The sequence below is a fragment of the Urocampus carinirostris genome, chromosome 10 (assembly GCF_059441175.1).
Source record: "Urocampus carinirostris isolate Australia breed hairy pipefish chromosome 10, RoL_Ucar_1.0, whole genome shotgun sequence".
NCBI lineage: Eukaryota > Metazoa > Chordata > Actinopteri > Syngnathiformes > Syngnathidae > Urocampus > Urocampus carinirostris.
This window is the reverse complement of record NC_142358.1, coordinates 38690557-38708164: the sequence shown is the minus strand read 5'-3', so window position 1 is coordinate 38708164 and position 17608 is coordinate 38690557. Positions and strand designations below refer to the sequence as shown.

Here is a 17608-nt window from a genome sequence, read left to right as displayed (position 1 = left end):
TGCTGAAAACCGGTCCAACTAATGAGAACCAATCCAACTGCTGTACACTTTAAAAACGAAAATCTTCCTCTTCTGCATGCTAGTTAGAGCAATTTCCAAACACATCTTTGATAGTCCAATTTTCTAAGAAGCTCAGTGCTTCATTTCTGTGCAAACTCCACAAATCCCTGCAATTTGAGACCAGTTTTAAATACACGCTTCCTTTCTGATCTCACGTCCGTGAACTTCTAAGTGATCGTTTTGGCGGGCGCGGAGATTATCTCCTTAGCTGATGCATTCTGGTTGCAAACGCTGAAAAAACTTGCACTTTTCATTTGTTTCTTGGGCCGGACAGCTGTTCTCGGCTTGTTTTTTAGTAACGTCTCTCTTGGGGAAATTGTAAATTAACTAGCGCACATCTTTTAGGGCGGTTGTACCTACTTCAATGGAAAAATGATATATCGAATGGATTGGGTCTAATTTTTTACCTTTTGTAGCTTAATTTGTATACTAGTCATTTTTTAACTATGAGGAAATTAAATCAAGTCAAGTGTTTATTTGTATAGCCCTTAACAAAGAATCTCAAAGGGCTGCACAGACCACAGATTATTGCAAACCACAGACTAATTATTACACCCTGATCTAAAACTTACATGAGGGTAAGGAAAAACTCAAAAACCTCAACATGAGGAAAATGAAGAAAGCTTCAGAAGAAACCGCACATGAGCTAATCCCCTTCAAGGATGACCAGGCTGCAATGGATGTTGCCATAACAAATAATACACAGATATTGTCAACATAAAATAAATGTTATTCATATGCAATAGAATAGAAGTGTGTTTTAAGCCTAGATTTTAACAGCTCCACTGAGGTTGCAGATCGAATCTCAGGGGGCAGAGCATTTCACAGCACTGGGGCCCGAATGGAGACCGCTCTCCAACCTGCGGATCTCTTCTTGGCTCTTGGGATCACTAGTAGACCAGCATTTTAAGAGCGAAGGCTCTGGACCGGAACATAGGGGGAAATTAAATCTGAAAGATATGAGGGAGCAAGTCCATGCATGATTAGCTAAAATCGGGGTAATGTGATCAAACAAAAATAAAGAAAAATAACAACAACTCGACAATGCAACTGCACAATTATTGAGTAAATATAAATGTATAAAAGTATTGTAATAAAGCATAAAAGGCACACTTAGACCATTACATATTTACAAAATGAACACATTTGTGGAAAAATGTCGTAAAATGTAAATAATCAACTTTCCAAATAGCGTTTGTTCTGTTGTCAAATCTCATCTCATCTCATCAGCTGCGCCGCTTATCCTCAGCAGGGTCGCTGGGGTGCTGGAGCCCATCCCAGCAATCATCGGGCAGTGGGCAGGGGACACCCTGAACTGGTTGCCAGCCAATCGCAGGGCACACGGGGACAGACAACTCACTCGCTCGTTCACACCTAGGGACAATTTGGACCGGCCAATTCACCTGAAACGCATGTTTTTGGAATGTGGGAGGAAACCGGAGTGCCCGGAGGAAACCCACGCACGGGGAGAACATACAAACTCCGCACAGTAAGGCCGGGAGCTGGATTTGAACCCACTCAGGAGGTTCCCACGACCTCAGAACTGTGCCGCACACGCGCTAACCACTGCGCCGCTGTGCTGCCCCTGTTGTCAAATGTTTTTGTCAAACTTTTTTTCTTGTTTAAAGATTTTTTGTGTAAATATTATTAAAAAAAGTCAAGTCAACTTTGCATAGAAGTTCATGGTGTTCCTTTCCTGTACTCGGGTTGCATGTAAGCAGAGCTTCTCTGCTTTAAAATCTTTGATCACTTAGCCGAGAAGCTCACTGTCTAAGGAACTTTTGGAGGCATTTATGCTGATTCATGCTAATTATCATGTCAATAAACCAGGGGTCTTAAACTCAATCTACGTTGGGGCCAAAGAGCTAAGGTCCCGGGTTTTTTACAGAAAAAGATAAAAACATTCCATTGTATGTGTGGCCACTTCAAAATGTTTCTTTATTCTCCTCATAATGAGGTTTGTCCTTGCTCTCATGTAGGTTTAAGGTCAGGGGATGCTGCAATGAAAAGGTAATTCTATCTGCCATATTAGAAACTTTTGACATTTTTTTTTTTTTTAGATTTTACTTTCATGCACGTCCTCGATGGCCATGATGACCCGAATAATGTGATCACGTCACCGGAAACGTCAGGGTCTGGAAAGTGGCTTTGTGTTTAGGGAAAGCATTGATTAAATATCAGAGGTGTCACAAATATATTTAAAGAAGCACCAAAGTGAAAGTTCTGCTTGAAGTCCATCCTTCACAAAAAGCCGTTTTTCTCAGATTTCTAGGGATTCTCAAGGAACTCGGCAATGTTTAACTGATGTTTACCACACAATGGTAAAAGAAGCATACTTGAATTCCTAATATATATGTAACCGCGGTGTACCTGTCCCACCAAAGATCCACATTCACGCTGGACTGGATGATGAGGTTTTTATTACAGTTGCTGCAAATGAATGAGTCACAACACAACACGTGGTAAGCTTCTCTGCTGGCTTTGATCTCGTTGGCAGCTCATTGTAGACTGCTCTAAACATATCAAAGAGCTTTCTTTTCAGTTTACATAAAATATATTTTAGAATATCAACCATCACGATAGATTTTTACATCCATTTTAACAAGATACTTTTAACAAGAGATCGTATAGTGTTTTTTTAACGTTTACAATGAATTCAACATATTTTTCTTTAGTCTGAATTTCAACCAACAGCATCCTTTTTATATATATGAGAAAATAGAAATAATAACAATAATGAGTATAAAAACAGGTACAATTTACCTGCAAATGAATGATTTACAACACAACACGTGGTAAGCTTCTCTGCTGGCTTTGATCTCTATAAGGGGAATTAGCATTTTAGCACAACATGCAACGTCCGGCAAAACTAACAGAAAAGGCGACAGAAACAAAACGAAAATAAATCCAAACAGCTTGACAACATCAATCACATTACTGTGCATGTTGAGTGATTTGTGAGCTGTGCTTTTAATGTTTAAAATTAACTTTTTGCGGCGCACCAAAAGATCGTGTCTTACCGTTGGCAGCTCGTTGTAGACTGCCAAAAACTCCCACCTTCCTGTCGCAAAGTCTAAAGCCAAACCAAACCTTACCACATACCAGCAGGTGGCACTGTTGGACTCATCATTGCAGGACACTTATAAAGAAACTATACAACATATTACAGCAGGAATTTCAATAAAACAAAAGTTATTATCACACCCGTTACATATATATATATATATATATATATATATATATATATCTTGGTTCGGTTCACGGATCCCTTAACCGCATGGGTCGTTGGGGCACCAAGGGGGACGCAATTCTCAACAGCCTTTCCCGCTGTCCCTGACCTGGTCCTTGGTCATGGCGAAGTTGGCACCAGTTATTCTTCGGTCTCCTACTACCCCTTTAGACTGTGCCCTGGAGAATTTTAGATATTTATGTGTAACTGCGTGTACCCGTCCCACCAAGGATCCACATTGAAGCTCGACTGGATGATGAGGCAGGAGAGTACTTTGTACGGCAACCGCAGTTCTCAACATCTATGAGGGAAATTAGCATTTCAGTCAAGTGCAACGTACGGCAAAACTAACATAAATGGCAACAGAAACAAAATGAAAATAAATCCAAACAGCTTGACAACATTGATTACATCACTGTGTATTTTGCAACATTTGTCAGTTGTGGTTTTTTAATGTTGTCAATTACCTTTTTGCGGAGCACACAAAGATCGTGGCTTACCGTTAGCAGCGCACTGGAGACTGCTAACAATATCAGCATTCCGGTCATAAAATCAGAGGCTAAACTAAACCTTACCCCATACCAGCAGGTGGCGCTGTTGGGCTCGTCATTGCAGGACACTTATACACAAACTATACAACATATTTCAGCAGGAATTTCAACAAAACAAAAGTTATTATAACACCCGTTACATATGTACGGACCAGCTTTGGCTGTCTCTTACCACTAAATATACAGGAGAGGAAAAATAAGCCTTTGACGATAAAACTACTTTACTATAAGTCCATCAAACCTGATGGTTAATATGAATGCTTCTATGTTTATTCAACATATCACTTACCGACTTTCACATACTCTGGGGTACGCATACCTTTATTTTAGAACTTTCATTTGTCTTATGTGGCCTTCCCATTTTAGAATCAAGGAATAGGAGTCTTGTCCTTCTGTGCCCCCTTGTAGGGATTTTGAGTTCGCTTTTGCCATAAACAAGCTTCCGAGTGCATAAGGTTTAGGTTTCGAGAAGAGTCCTTGAATAGTTTTTAGCTTATCTTGCACCCTTGGTACTTTATTTCACCCTCAGTGTTTAAGACGCATTGTTCAGCTACATCATTCACTTGAAACGATCAATGACTTATCTCCTTGTTTGTATTCTCGTTGGCCTCCACTTTTCAGTTTCTTAATGCTGATTTTTTTTTGTCTCTCTTTTGAAGTCAAAAGATAGCTGAATGATAATAAGCAAAATAGAAAATATATGTTTAGATGAATGTTTCAGATCCTTTAGTCACGATAGTAAGATTTTACGATTACTGTATTTTTTGCACTATAAGGAGCACCGGATTATAAGGTGCACCCTCCTATTTTTTTTTTTCCAATATAATTTTATACATAATCCACACTTGTCTATAGGATGCCTGAAAGTGAGACTACAGTACGAGTTTCCGTGTGTATGGTTATATGTTATTGAATTGCATTAGTATGTGCTGCTGACCAAAACCGCACAAAATAGCATGCAAAGGGAATCCATTTCAGGTAGTGGCTATGAAAGCACCAACCCTTTCCGCTAGATCATTACTGGCATGGATGACCTACGAAAAGGAATAATAACTTATCCCATTATCCCACTATTTTCACAATGCCTCATCACTGATTTAAACAGTGCGTTTAAACAGTCCCTCTACCTCTTCACCTGTGCGCCAATAATCTCTGGATTTAATATATATACATACAGGGTTGGGTAGGGTTACTTTAACTGGATTACTTTCAATTACTTTTGGATTACTCCAATACCAAATATGCTAATAAAAGACAAAATAAACTAAATATGAATAAAATGATGAATCACAACATGTGGTAAGCTTTCTCTCCTGGCTTTGATCTCTTTGATCTCCGGCAAAACTAACATCAAATGTGACAGAAACAAAATGAAAATAAATCCAAACAGCTTGCCAACATCATTTTTGCTGTTCCATGTATTCCAAGCCTGCACAAAATTTAGTAATTTTTTTCATATTTAGTTTCTTTTGTCTTGTATTAGCATATTTGGTATTGGAGTAATCCAAAAGTAATTGAAAGTAATCAAGTTAAAGTAACCCTACCCAACCCTGTATACATATGTAACAGAACGTGCACAGTCTTTTGTAGAAACACTCTATTTCCCATTCTCTAACGTTCGTTGGTGAATAAGTTGAGAGACTGTTTAAACTATTAGAATGGACTATGCAAATCGGTGTTCCTAGCACAGTGCAAAAAGAGTGTGATAATGAGACAAGCTCTAATGCCTTGTCCGTGTCACTCCTACCACTGGTGGTCCAGTAGTAAAGTGTCGGCGCTCTCACCGCCACTACTCCGCTTCTATTTCTGTCTCATGCTATGTTTTGCAAATTAAGTAAGCAATGTAGATTGATTTTCATTAATCATTGCTCACTCATTGCTCAAATACATCATAAAACTTTGTATAGTAACATAACCAATATTAAAATTACTGTATGCATTTCCTATCTTATCTACTATATATTGTGGTACGTACGTAAGGTGCACTGGCTTACTGGGTTGAAACGGGTACTTGCAAGGATCAAATAGGTCTTGCATTTTGGGTAAGGTGCTTGTAAATATTAACGTAGAGGGCGGCATTAGCTCAGGAGGTAGAGCGCTTGTCTTGGGATCAAGAGATCGCAGGTTCAATTACCCGCTCCTCGGTGTTATATGTCGAAGTGTCCTTGGGCAAGACACTGAATCCCTAATGCCCCCAATAAGCAGGTCGGCAGCCTTGCATGGCTGCATGGCCGCTATTGGTGTGTGAGTGTGTGTGTGTGAATGTGTAAGTGTGAAGCACATTGTAAAGCGCTTGGGGAGGTCTTTATTGACTTGAAAAGTGCTGCATAAATGCAGACCATTTACATTTGTAAATTCTTGAAATTGTTGCCATGTTTTTCAACAAGTCTGCTTAAAAATGTGAACACTCCTCTCTGGTGGCTTTATTTTGCCGCTGCATTTCTTCTTCCCTTGTGATTAAGAGCAACTGTCATTAGTTTGTATGGCGTTGTCCCTTGAAGCGTCATTGCCCCCTACGGGTTTAACCCAAGAGGACAGATGCATGCTGAACCCTAACAGGGCACTATGAATATATAAGTGCAAGAATTAGGCATCAATTAGGGTTATTAATTATGGGCCATGCAAAAAATTAAGGTAGCAATTTAACTGTGGTAAATTGTAATAATAATAACTTTCTTTATTAATTTTACCCAACACCTTAAGTATATGGGGGAGATGTGTCTCAAAACAAATATATTTGCGATTTACTCAGGATCCAAAAAATATGTCTTGATAAATGCTCATACAAGATTAAAAATCGCATATGAAAAAGTCCTTAAAAAGGGCTTGAATTTGGCCATGAATTTGGCGCACTTACAAATTTATGGGACAATTAGGTTATTAGGTTTGCTTTATATAATTAGAATGGTCTTTATTGTCATTGATATCAATGTTGTGAAATGTTAATATAGAAATTGAACTCCATGGTAAAATATGTAATATTGAGACATTAAATAGAAAAGAGATGAAAAGACTATCGGTGAATAGGCCAAAAAAGATGTAATTGCATAATAGTGCTCAGAAAAATTGGCCTAAGTTGTAATAATGGTAATGCAACCAAGAATAGTGCATTGTAACAATAGAACAATGAAAACAAGTACAATAACATTTTAATTGCAGCAATTAAAACAACAACAATACAATTCACAAGATATATATGTATGTATGTGTGTGTATATTTTAATTTTTTTATTGTTTTTTTATTTATTTTTTTCCTCCACAGTTTTGTGACTCGTGTGGAAATTAATATCAAAATGTATCATTTACCAAATGTTCAAATTAGTTATCTGACTCCATTAACCAAACACAACCTGAATTTATCCAACAATTTATGCGCGCTCGTTTCTTGACGGAAAAAATGAACAGGAAAGCCGACATTTCCACACCTGGGCAGATTTAATTTCTTTAACAATTTAACTAAGTCTACTCCGTCGAAATCGGCCGAATTAGTGACGTTGGAGTCTCTGGGAAGCCTTCTTCTGAAGTCCTCTTGCTTTTTTTCTCCTTGGCCCACGTCTCCCCGCAAGATGGTGTGCCGGCTCCTTCCATGGGCGTCCCAAGGAAGCCCAACATGGGGCTTCTCAAAACAACGCCTGCCGTCCTCCGTCAGAGTCCTATTATCAAAATTCCCTAGTCAAAATATTCTGCATTTGGAACAGCGTGACCTGTCATTGAACTAAAGCCCGGTCAGTGAATATCTTGCATTAAACTCAATAAATGTAACTTGTATTCAATCGTATAAAATCCTTTATAGTCAAATATATAACTTCTTTCACTCTGTACAATTTTTTTTTTACAGTTACCTTTTGGCAAAATAAATCCAAAATTGTCGCACAATATGTTTTCACACTTTCGTTTAGGGTTGTGATGCCCTAGGGAAGAAGTTGTCACTCAGCCTGTTTGTCCTAGTTTTGAGGGACCTGTAGCGCCTACTAGAGGGAACAGTTCAAAGAGGTAGTGACTAGGGGGGAAATTGTCTTTTACATTTCTAATGGCTCTGCTACAGTATTGCAAGGTGGCAATGTCTTCTAGACTGGTCAGAGAACAGCTGATAATCTTTTGGGCTGTGTTGATTACTCTCTGTGTGTTTTTCCTGTTCGTTTCTATGCTTCCAACATACCACATGGCGATGCCGTATGCCTCTGTGGCTTTGTAGAAGGACACCAGCAACTTCCGTTCCAGGTTATTCCTCCTTAGGACCCTCAGGACTTGGAGCCGCTGTTAGGCCAAAAAACACTGTAATTCAAATTATCTGGTACGACATTTCCCACTTTAAAAGCAATTGCTATCACCTGACTGCCCTGTTAATTAACTCAGTCAAACTTGAAATGATCTTATAAGGTATGTAAACAAAAAAAGACAGATCGATTGTGAGAAGTTTGGTTAATCACAGACAATCATTAAGTTAACGTGCACATTAACAGCCCCGGTGACCGCCACCTTGAGGTCATCGAGTTCTGTTCATCTCATTGACCGCGTCTCTAATTGTAGCGTCTTAAAAGGCGGCTGCCATCCTCTCTCCAGCACCAATCGATTGTTTGCCCTTTACCTTTTGAGGTTGGCCGTAAACAATTGACAAGTGCAAGCTTGATTGTAGAGTCTACTCAATGTCTCCCACCGCCCATCTCCGCCCCTTGTGATGTATGAGTCCTGGGATACTGGCCCAATATCACTCACCTGTTAAACTTCCTATTTCCAATCTATCCCTTTCCTCCCCCTTGGCAGCTGAGATTGAATGCCATCCATTACTTTTGTTATCAAGTTACTGACAGCTCTCAGGCCTACACACTTGCTTTAAAAATCTCAGTGCTCTTGTATCATACATAATTTATAGACCCATTCTACCCACGTATTTTCAGTTTTAAAAGCATGATAAATAATCGATAGACAAATAATTGATTTTAAAACAAATCTAATGAAAGTACTTCTGTAATCCGTCTATCATTGACTGTGGTACCTCTACTTACGAATGTCTCTTCATACGAAAGTTTCAGGTTACGAAGTACAGTGGAACCTCGGTTTTCGAACGCCTCTCAGTTGGAACAAATCTGAGTTCGACCAAAAATTTCGAGAGAAAAAATTCGGAGTTCGAACGCCGGTAATGCGTGAGTGCGTACGCTAGAGTGCGATGCTGAGCGGCGTACGGGTGTAGATGGTGTAGCTCGCCCCCACCTCTCGTGACCAACTGTTATCACGTGCGCACTTGCCTCTTTTTGCTTTCGCTTTTAATATCAGTGAACGGAGTGTTTTAGCCCCTAACTATGCCTCCGAAGAAGGTCGGTGCAAGCAGGACAGGTGAAAAAAAAAGTTGTTCGTACAACTACTGCCTTTAAGAAAGACATAATAGCTAAATATGAAAGAGGTGTGCGAGTTTCCGATCTTGCTAGGGAATACAGCATGCGCCTTCTGCTGACCACCACAAAGGTAAGAAATCCTATTCATAATTCTTTTCTTTATCTTTTTATTTTTTTATTTTTACACGTTCGTGTTAGCGTAATCTTTCGTACGCAAGATTACGCTAACGCGAACGTACGCCTGGGTTAGCTTTGTGATTACGTTGAACATTCAGGGTGTTGGAACTGAGCCCAAAATTCAGGGTGTTGGAACGGAGCTCCCTTTCCAATGAAGCGCTACCCACTTGTTGTGGAGACCCGGGTGCTAAATGACTTGTAAACGACCTGATTTTATGACTTGTAAACGACCTGATTTTTTAATTTTTACACGTTCATGTTAGCGTAATCTTTCGTACGGAAGACTACGATAACGCGAACGTACGATTAGCCTGGTTTAGCTTTATGTTTACGTTAAACATTCATGGTAAACATTCAGGGTGTTGGAACGGATTAAAACGATTTACATTATTTTTAATGGGAAAAATGATTTCGGTGATTGAACAAATCGGTTCTCGAACAGGGTTCTGGAACGGATTATGGTCGAGAACCGAGGTTCCACTGTACCTGAAAAGGAAACTATTGGCTCTAAGTCAAAAGTACAGTACAGTACGCAATGCTGTTAGCTGCTCCCAGCGTTTCCCGAATGTAAACAAACTGGCTATCGCTTAAAATCTGCCAGGCAACCGAGTGTGCATGCGTGCTCCCAGCATGCTCTTCGTGTCACCGTCAGAGATCAGAGACGACAAAGAGGAGGGGTTCTGGCAATATTGTGGGGAGGTAGACGCAGCCATCATTCAATTAGACCAAATGAAATACATTCTAGCAAAATTCCATGAAGTCTCGGAATTTGTGGAAAGGAATCGCTCAGATAAAGTGTTGACTAATCTGGCGGATTGTCAAAAGCCGGCAAAAGTAGACTTTATTGGATATTTTTTTTTCAATAAACTCGATGCAAAAAGGTAAATGAATATGTATATGATTTCCTTAATTCTTTGTTTTTTTACATGATGTGCCTCTCAATTTATTTTTCTGTGCGGTAATCTAATGTATGTATTTGTTTCATGTTCTGATGCTCTTTTATGATTTATCAAAAATATACTGCATATTTGCAGGGTTTGGAACAGATGAGCATATTTACATTAAAAATGTGTCTCTACTTACTAAGCTTTCAGGTTGCTAAAAGTGGAATGCTCTCACCTCAAGAAAACATTGCCCCCTTCTGGGGGGATTTTTTAGGGTTGCTGTCTGCTGTTTGCCTTTTTTCTAAGGGCCAAAACAAATAACTAGTCAAGTCAAGTCATGTTTATTTGTATAACCCTTAATCAAAAAGAGCCTCAAAGGGCTGCACAGATCAAAGACTATTGCAATAAAGACTATTATGACACCATCCCCTCATCTAAAACCTACATGAGGGAAAATAATACACATATTATCAACATAAACTACATTTCAAGATTATTCGTTTTACAATAATTATTCGAGCTCATATTTTTTTAGCTAGAAGAGTTGAAATGAAAACTTCTTTGGTCTATACAAAATTCAAGCCAATCGCCAATCCATGATTTTTAGAAAAGTGAGAACTTTCAATCCCAATTTTGTGTTTAAATAAAATTTTACACACATGCACAGTTAACATTTGGTTTATAATAAAGAATATATGCAAAGCAATCGGGTAACTTTCTCTTTCATGTTTTTTTTTTTAGAAGGGATCAGCCGATTCGCAAAATTCACGAAATCAGGGGAAATACATTGGCTGGCTGATAAATCAGTTCGACCTCTTTTTACATAGATAGATGGATCGATAGATACTTCATTCATCCCCGTAGGGAAATTCACACTTCCAGCAGTATCCTTGTGTTGAAAAATAAAATAAAGATATCGAATACAAAAATACCCAATATAACGTTTTTCTACAGAGTATTTAAATAGTGCTACGGAAAATACACACTGTAATAAAAATAGGGTAATATGCAAATGTGGGGGTGGGGTCTAATGTGGGCTTTTACTCCCCTGGGTGGCGTTAAAGAGCCTCATGGCATGAGGAAGAAATGATCTCCTCAGTCTGTCCGTGGGACAAGACTGACAGCATATTGACTTAATCTAGAAAATAATCATCACAGTATTTGAATGAATTAAATATTTGCATGTTACAGCCCTTCTAAATGTATTAAATAAGCACTGCAGTAACTTATAGAACAGTTTCCATGTACATATTTCTTGGAAGGGTGTTTTTTTTTGTTACTGCCACACACTGGACTAGAGGGGTACTGCATTACCTTTTTTTTCCACTACCTCTTTTGTCATTCAACTGATTTCAATGATGTATTCAGAACCGCCAGACAAGGTGGACACACAAATGTGGTACTTGTATATGAAACTTGAGATTCATGGTAAAGGAATTCTTGGTGTGCCCTGTTCATTGGCCACTTGATAAAAACATAGCTATTCCCCATTAATACAAGTTCTTTCTTCCTTGCTTCAATGCTCACTGCTTTCATTCGTGGTGCTTCTAACCATATCTCACGGTCGTCTGCCGGTTCCCTTACCCTTTAGTCACACCACGCTGTAAGCCCTCTCCTACATTTTGCTAATCGAGGCCATTAAATACCGGCTCATACAACATGCAACATAACGGGCCGTTGGCTCCGCTGTAACAACAACGCCATCTGCAAATTCAGTGTAGCGTGTCGAATAAGAATAATAGCCATGATCAGCGCTAATGGAGGTAGTCTCCTCCCGTCCATTCTCTTAAAACCAGCCTACTTTAGTCCACGTTAAAGTCATCCAAGAGTGTTTTAACGCCGCTCCTCAAGGCGCCGCTGCTTCCCAAATGGCCTGTGAAATGAGTGACATCAATAATAATCATTGTAAACGTCTGCCTGAGCTAAATAATAAAGCCACTCACATCATCTTAACGGGGGTTCATCCATATCACAAGAACTATGTACATTGGTACCTCTTCATACAAGCTTAATTTGTTCCAGGATTGTGCTCAGAGCCCAAAATGTTTGTGTAACTAGCAAATGTTCCCAATATGAAATCATTAAAAACTAATTGGCCCATGCCCAATTTCCCAAACGTATCCTTGTGAACCATAACTAGCTATAAAACACATCTCCCCGATCACTTAGAACACATTTAAATCACAATTAAACATAAGCAATCCAATAATAAGATAAATAAGATCCATCCATCCATTATCTACACCACTTATCCCCAGTAGGGTCACGGGGGTGCTGGAGCCCATCCCAGCAGTGGGCAGGGGACACCCTGAACTGGTTGCCAGCCAGTACAGGACACACAGACAGAAAATTCACTCGCTCGTTCACACCTAGGGACAATTTGGACCAGCCAATTCACTCTGCATGCATGTTTTTGGAATGTGGTAGGAAACCTGAGTGCCCGGAGGAAACGCACTCAAGCACGGGGAGAACATGCAAACTCACACGCGCTAACCACTGCACCGCTGATAAATAAGATGACACTAATACATTAAAATGCAAGCTTTTTATAAACACTAACCATAGAGGGAGCAGCTGGTTGCTAACGTTACAGAGTTCCAGGAGTGGGGTTGGGTTTGTGCTAAGAGTGACATACGGCAGACTGTTGATGATACTTAAACACTTACTTTACACTTAAAATGCTAATTACTGTCATTTTAGATAAACATAAATACAAGTTTACAGCATACTGCGGTCAATCACGGACAATTCATCGCATCCACTACACAGCATCATCTCCAAACAGAAAAGCAGCATCAGCGACAGACTGCTGTTACTGTCTTGTTCCACGGACATACTGAGGAGATCATTTCTTCCTCATGCCATGAGGCTCTTTAACTCCACCCGGGGGAGTAAAAACCTACATTAAACCCCACCCCTACATTTGCATATCACCCTATTTTTATTACAGTGTGTATTTTCCGTAGCACTATTTAAAGACTATAGCAAAACGTTATATTGGGTATTTTTGTATTCTATATTTTTATTTTATTATTTTATTTTTCAACACAAGGATACTGCTGAAAGTGAATTTCCCAATGGGGAGTATCTCCTATTTATATCTATCTATCCATCTACCCATCTATCTATCTATCTAGTCATCTATCTGTCTATCTGTCTATCTATCTATCTATCTATCTATCTATCTATCTATCTATCGTTTGTATTATTTATTTTATTTTAATAAGGTGAAGCTCTGCAAAAACTCTTTTGCAGCTTTGTACCCCGCACTGCTGCTTCCTCATGGCAAACCACACTCTCAGAGCCAGTCATCTTATTGAATTTCTCAAACCAGCCATGGCGGAAATGAAATCCATTCTAGTTGTACCTGACACAGCCTCAAGTTTCTGGTCCCTGTAGATAGACAGCAACTTCTGCTCTCCGTGTCGCTAGCTCCCAGTCGTGTATCCACTGTCACAAAAGTCTCTCCTTGTCATAAAAGGTGGTTTCGCAATTTTGAAAGAGCAGTGGTGGTCGGTGTTATAACTTTGATGACATATTTATGTTTTAAAAGAGTACAAGCAGGGGAGATGTTGACTGTTCGTACTCATTTACTAGGTCACTCAGATGAACACTATTACCTCCCGCCCCACAAACTACCGTAAATTCCGGACTATAGAGCGCACCTGATTATAAGCCGCACCCATCACATTTTAAGAGGATAACCGCTTTTGTACTTACATATAAAACTTGTAACACAATCACAAAATTAATCCAAACCCTACATTGAGTCCCGCGATTTTAACTGAACATAAAGTATGCAATTCAAAAACTACAGCCGGCAAAATGAACGGAAAATGATACCGGTAGTTAAGATTTGATGCAGACCTGCAGAGTCCGGGTCCCGTCAAAAGTAATCCAAGGAAAAAAAAGTGTATATTTCCAAAGGTAAGGGTGGGAAAAATATATATCCACCATTGTCTGCCGTGTCCACAAACACTAACCTTTACCGGTCCCCTCTTCCCGTCATCCCCCGCGTCTGTTACGCCCCTTCTTTTTAATTGGTCAGTGCAAAACTTATCAGAATAAGTGATCAAAATAAATACAAATAAATACATTACAAAAATATACAGTTGCAAATACATATTATACATGGTTACACATATTTACAAAGAAAGACGGTACACCGAGAGAGTTTTCAAAGCTTTATTAATAATATAATAACTTTCATCCCAAACCGTGCCTGTGAAGGGTAGCAAAACGCTACTAACAACACGCTCGCAATTCTGTCAACGGGCCTGTTAAAGAAACATACCGTACATGTAGAAATCACGGTAAACCGTTCTCATCTTCCTCCCTAAAACTGACGTCATAATAGTTGTCCTCCTTTAGGGAAAGAGACTTTGTCATGTGGACGTCGTCCCACGCTCCCTTATTCAAAAACACGCTAGCAACACGCTCGCAAGGTAAAGTTTGCATGCGGTAGATCTGTTTCCTTCTTTATCGGCCTGCTCGATTGCATTTAGCTTGTAAGCTGCGTCATGTGCCTTGAACTTGAGCGCCGCTGGCGGCTGTTAGAAAAATGACATAAATTGGCCGCATCACTGAATAAGCCGCAGGGTTGAACGTTTGGGAAAAAAGTAGCGGCTTATAGTCCGGAATTTACGGTACTCCTTTCTGCTTTGTTTTAATTCATTTTCCCAATTTTCTCGAAAAACTCCTTACCGTTTCCTATTACAGATAAAGTCACAAAAAGCCTCAAAAAGTGAGGCAATGAGATAAAAACAAACAGGTAGCGTGATATAAACAAGAGGGTAGGTTCAAGAGTCTGATAGGGGGAAGCGCATGCGCCAACTGGGAAGAGCTGGCATACCTGTCAACCTGTACCTTTTTGCGGTACAAAGTACGTTTATTATGCATTTTAAGATGTGTACGACGTACAAGAAAATCCGTACGGAAAAACGCAAATTTGTCAATGATGGGTACCATCGGGTATACACAGACTATCACGAAACGGCAAATCAATCAAGTCAAACGAGTTCGCCGCGTTGCCTCTATCTCTGTATCGTTTTTTTGTTGCAAACAAAGCGAGCGTTTTGTTGCGACTGTGCGCATGCATCTGCCGCCTCCGATTTCATGTGGTAGTTGTGTAGTGAAAGGAAGTCCGTCTCTTTTTAGAGAACCGGCTTTTTCGGCTCAACTCAATAAAGAGAGCCGGCTCTCAAACGGCTCACTTGCTTTGATGCATTATATTACGAATCATTATTGTCGTAGAAATAAGTTAGTATAAAAGGGGACAATGAAAAAAGACAGGTTTGTGGTTATGCCTTTAATCAGTGTATTACCAACAATAATTTAATGCAGAAAATGAATTAATAATTTGAATAAGAAAATTCTACATAATTCTATTTGCATGTATTTTTTCCTTCTACAGTGAACGTCCAAGCGACTTCATTTTTGAACTTATTTTATAATAAACCTCATTCATGTCGAGCAACTCGGTATCTCACAACAAAATGTTAATTAACAATATAAATTATATTACAAAACACATGTGCATTATAACATGTTAAACTACATAAATAAACACGTTTGTAAAAAATATGGTGTAAGATTATTTTGTATTTCGTAAGGGAAAATACAACATAAGGGCATGGAGCCGTGGAGGTTGACAGGTATGAGCTGGTAGGGAGCACTCTCTAGTGGTAGCATCTGGGACTGCTCGTGAACTGTTTTTTCTTCCGTATAGTCAGCAAATTTTTTGTTGCAAATAAAGCTCGTATCCCGAAATTATCATGTTAAGAGGTGCTCGTATTAAGGGGCACCACTGTACTGGTGGACATCTGCCACACACTCATCTTTGAGGCGCTATCAATAGTGCATGAATCGCAGCTTCACCGGACTCAATCGCTTCAATTATTAACCGCTGTTTTTTGTTTTGTTTTGGACTCTCCGCAGTCCCCATAGACCCCAGCGCCGGAATCAAGATGCTGTACGTGTTTGTAGACATCCAGATGGACAACGCGCACTTCCTGGACACCGTCAAGTTCAACTTCGCTCCCGGACAGTCTCTGGCGCTCGTCAGCACCATTCAGTTTGTGGCCGCGTTGCAGGTGATGGTTTAGGTTTTTTTCTTACCTTTACTGGCAAATGGATTGGCTTCGTGCTGGGCATTTGAAGACTGCTTCAAAGCTTGGCATACATTGCAAGTTGGGGCTGCTTCAAGGAAAAGTTTATGTTGTTAGATTTACAACAGGGATGATATCAAACAGTTTCATCTTGCTAGAATAAATTATGTTGATGCATGATTAGCATCTATAAATTTGCACTGGTTTCTGCTAATGTTCGAATTTTGAAGTCTGGGCCTGTTTCTAAAAAAACATGCTTGTAGATGGGCCGAACGCTCCAACCATCTTTTGAAGCATTTTCTTCTGTCGAATGAAATTGATCTTTTCAAAGAAGATTAAGTATACATCAAATGCACTATATATTTTACATTTTTAATCAAATACACCAATTACTACTGGTCTTTAGATCATGATCATTTTTTACATGCCAATACTTTTCGGTGACTATCCAAGTTTCTTCTAGTTGCAAATAAGGTTGAGCTTTGATGTTAATTTCCTGAATTGATTTACCTTTGATTCTTTTCGTCTATTATCATTTATGTGATTCTCACTTCAACTCTCTTCAATTTTTTTCTAATTTCAATCTCACTCTCTCTTTCTCTCTCTCTACATTTATTCATCTATACATCTATCCATCTCTATGTACATTTATCTATACATCTATCTATACATCTATACATCCATACATCTAACTATCTCTCCATACATCTATACATCTGTCTGTCTTTCTGTCTATATATATATCGCTATATCTATATATCTATATATCTATAGCTAACTACAGTATCTATCTACTGTATCAATCTACTGTATATATCTATCTACTTTATCTATCTACTGTATCCATTTCTCTGTATATCGCTCTATATCTCTATCTATATTTCTATATCTCTATATATCTATCTATAGCTATCTACAGTATATATCTATCTATCTTTCTCACTTTCTCGCTCTCTATCTACTGTATCTATCTACTGTATCGATCTATCCCTATCTACTGTATCTATGTACTGTATCTATCTTATCGTTCCTAAATGACATACCGAAACTCATATAATTCCAAATGAAAATTATGTGTATGCATACGGCATTTATTCTGTTTATATTTGTTAAAGTAACGTGATTTTTTTTCGTAATTTGGAATGCAACAATCACAATTCTTTTTTTATAATGTAAATCATTCTGAATTGTTTTTAATTATTACTTAAGCTTTTTCGTGTTATGTAACATTCCCAAGACAGTCGCAACATAAACCAATAATTTAATT

The 17608-nt window shown here is 38.9% G+C and overlaps 1 protein-coding gene across 1 annotated transcript in view; it reads left to right on the top strand.

Moving 5' to 3' along the window:
* The window catches only part of dph1 (diphthamide biosynthesis 1), a 398493-nt gene that overhangs the window by 330576 nt on the left and 50309 nt on the right, over window positions 1-17608 (top strand). The window contains exon 6 of the mRNA XM_088345579.1: window positions 16172-16326. Coding sequence (XP_088201705.1) covers window positions 16172-16326 — 155 coding nt within the window. The remainder of the gene's footprint in view (window positions 1-16171; window positions 16327-17608) is intronic.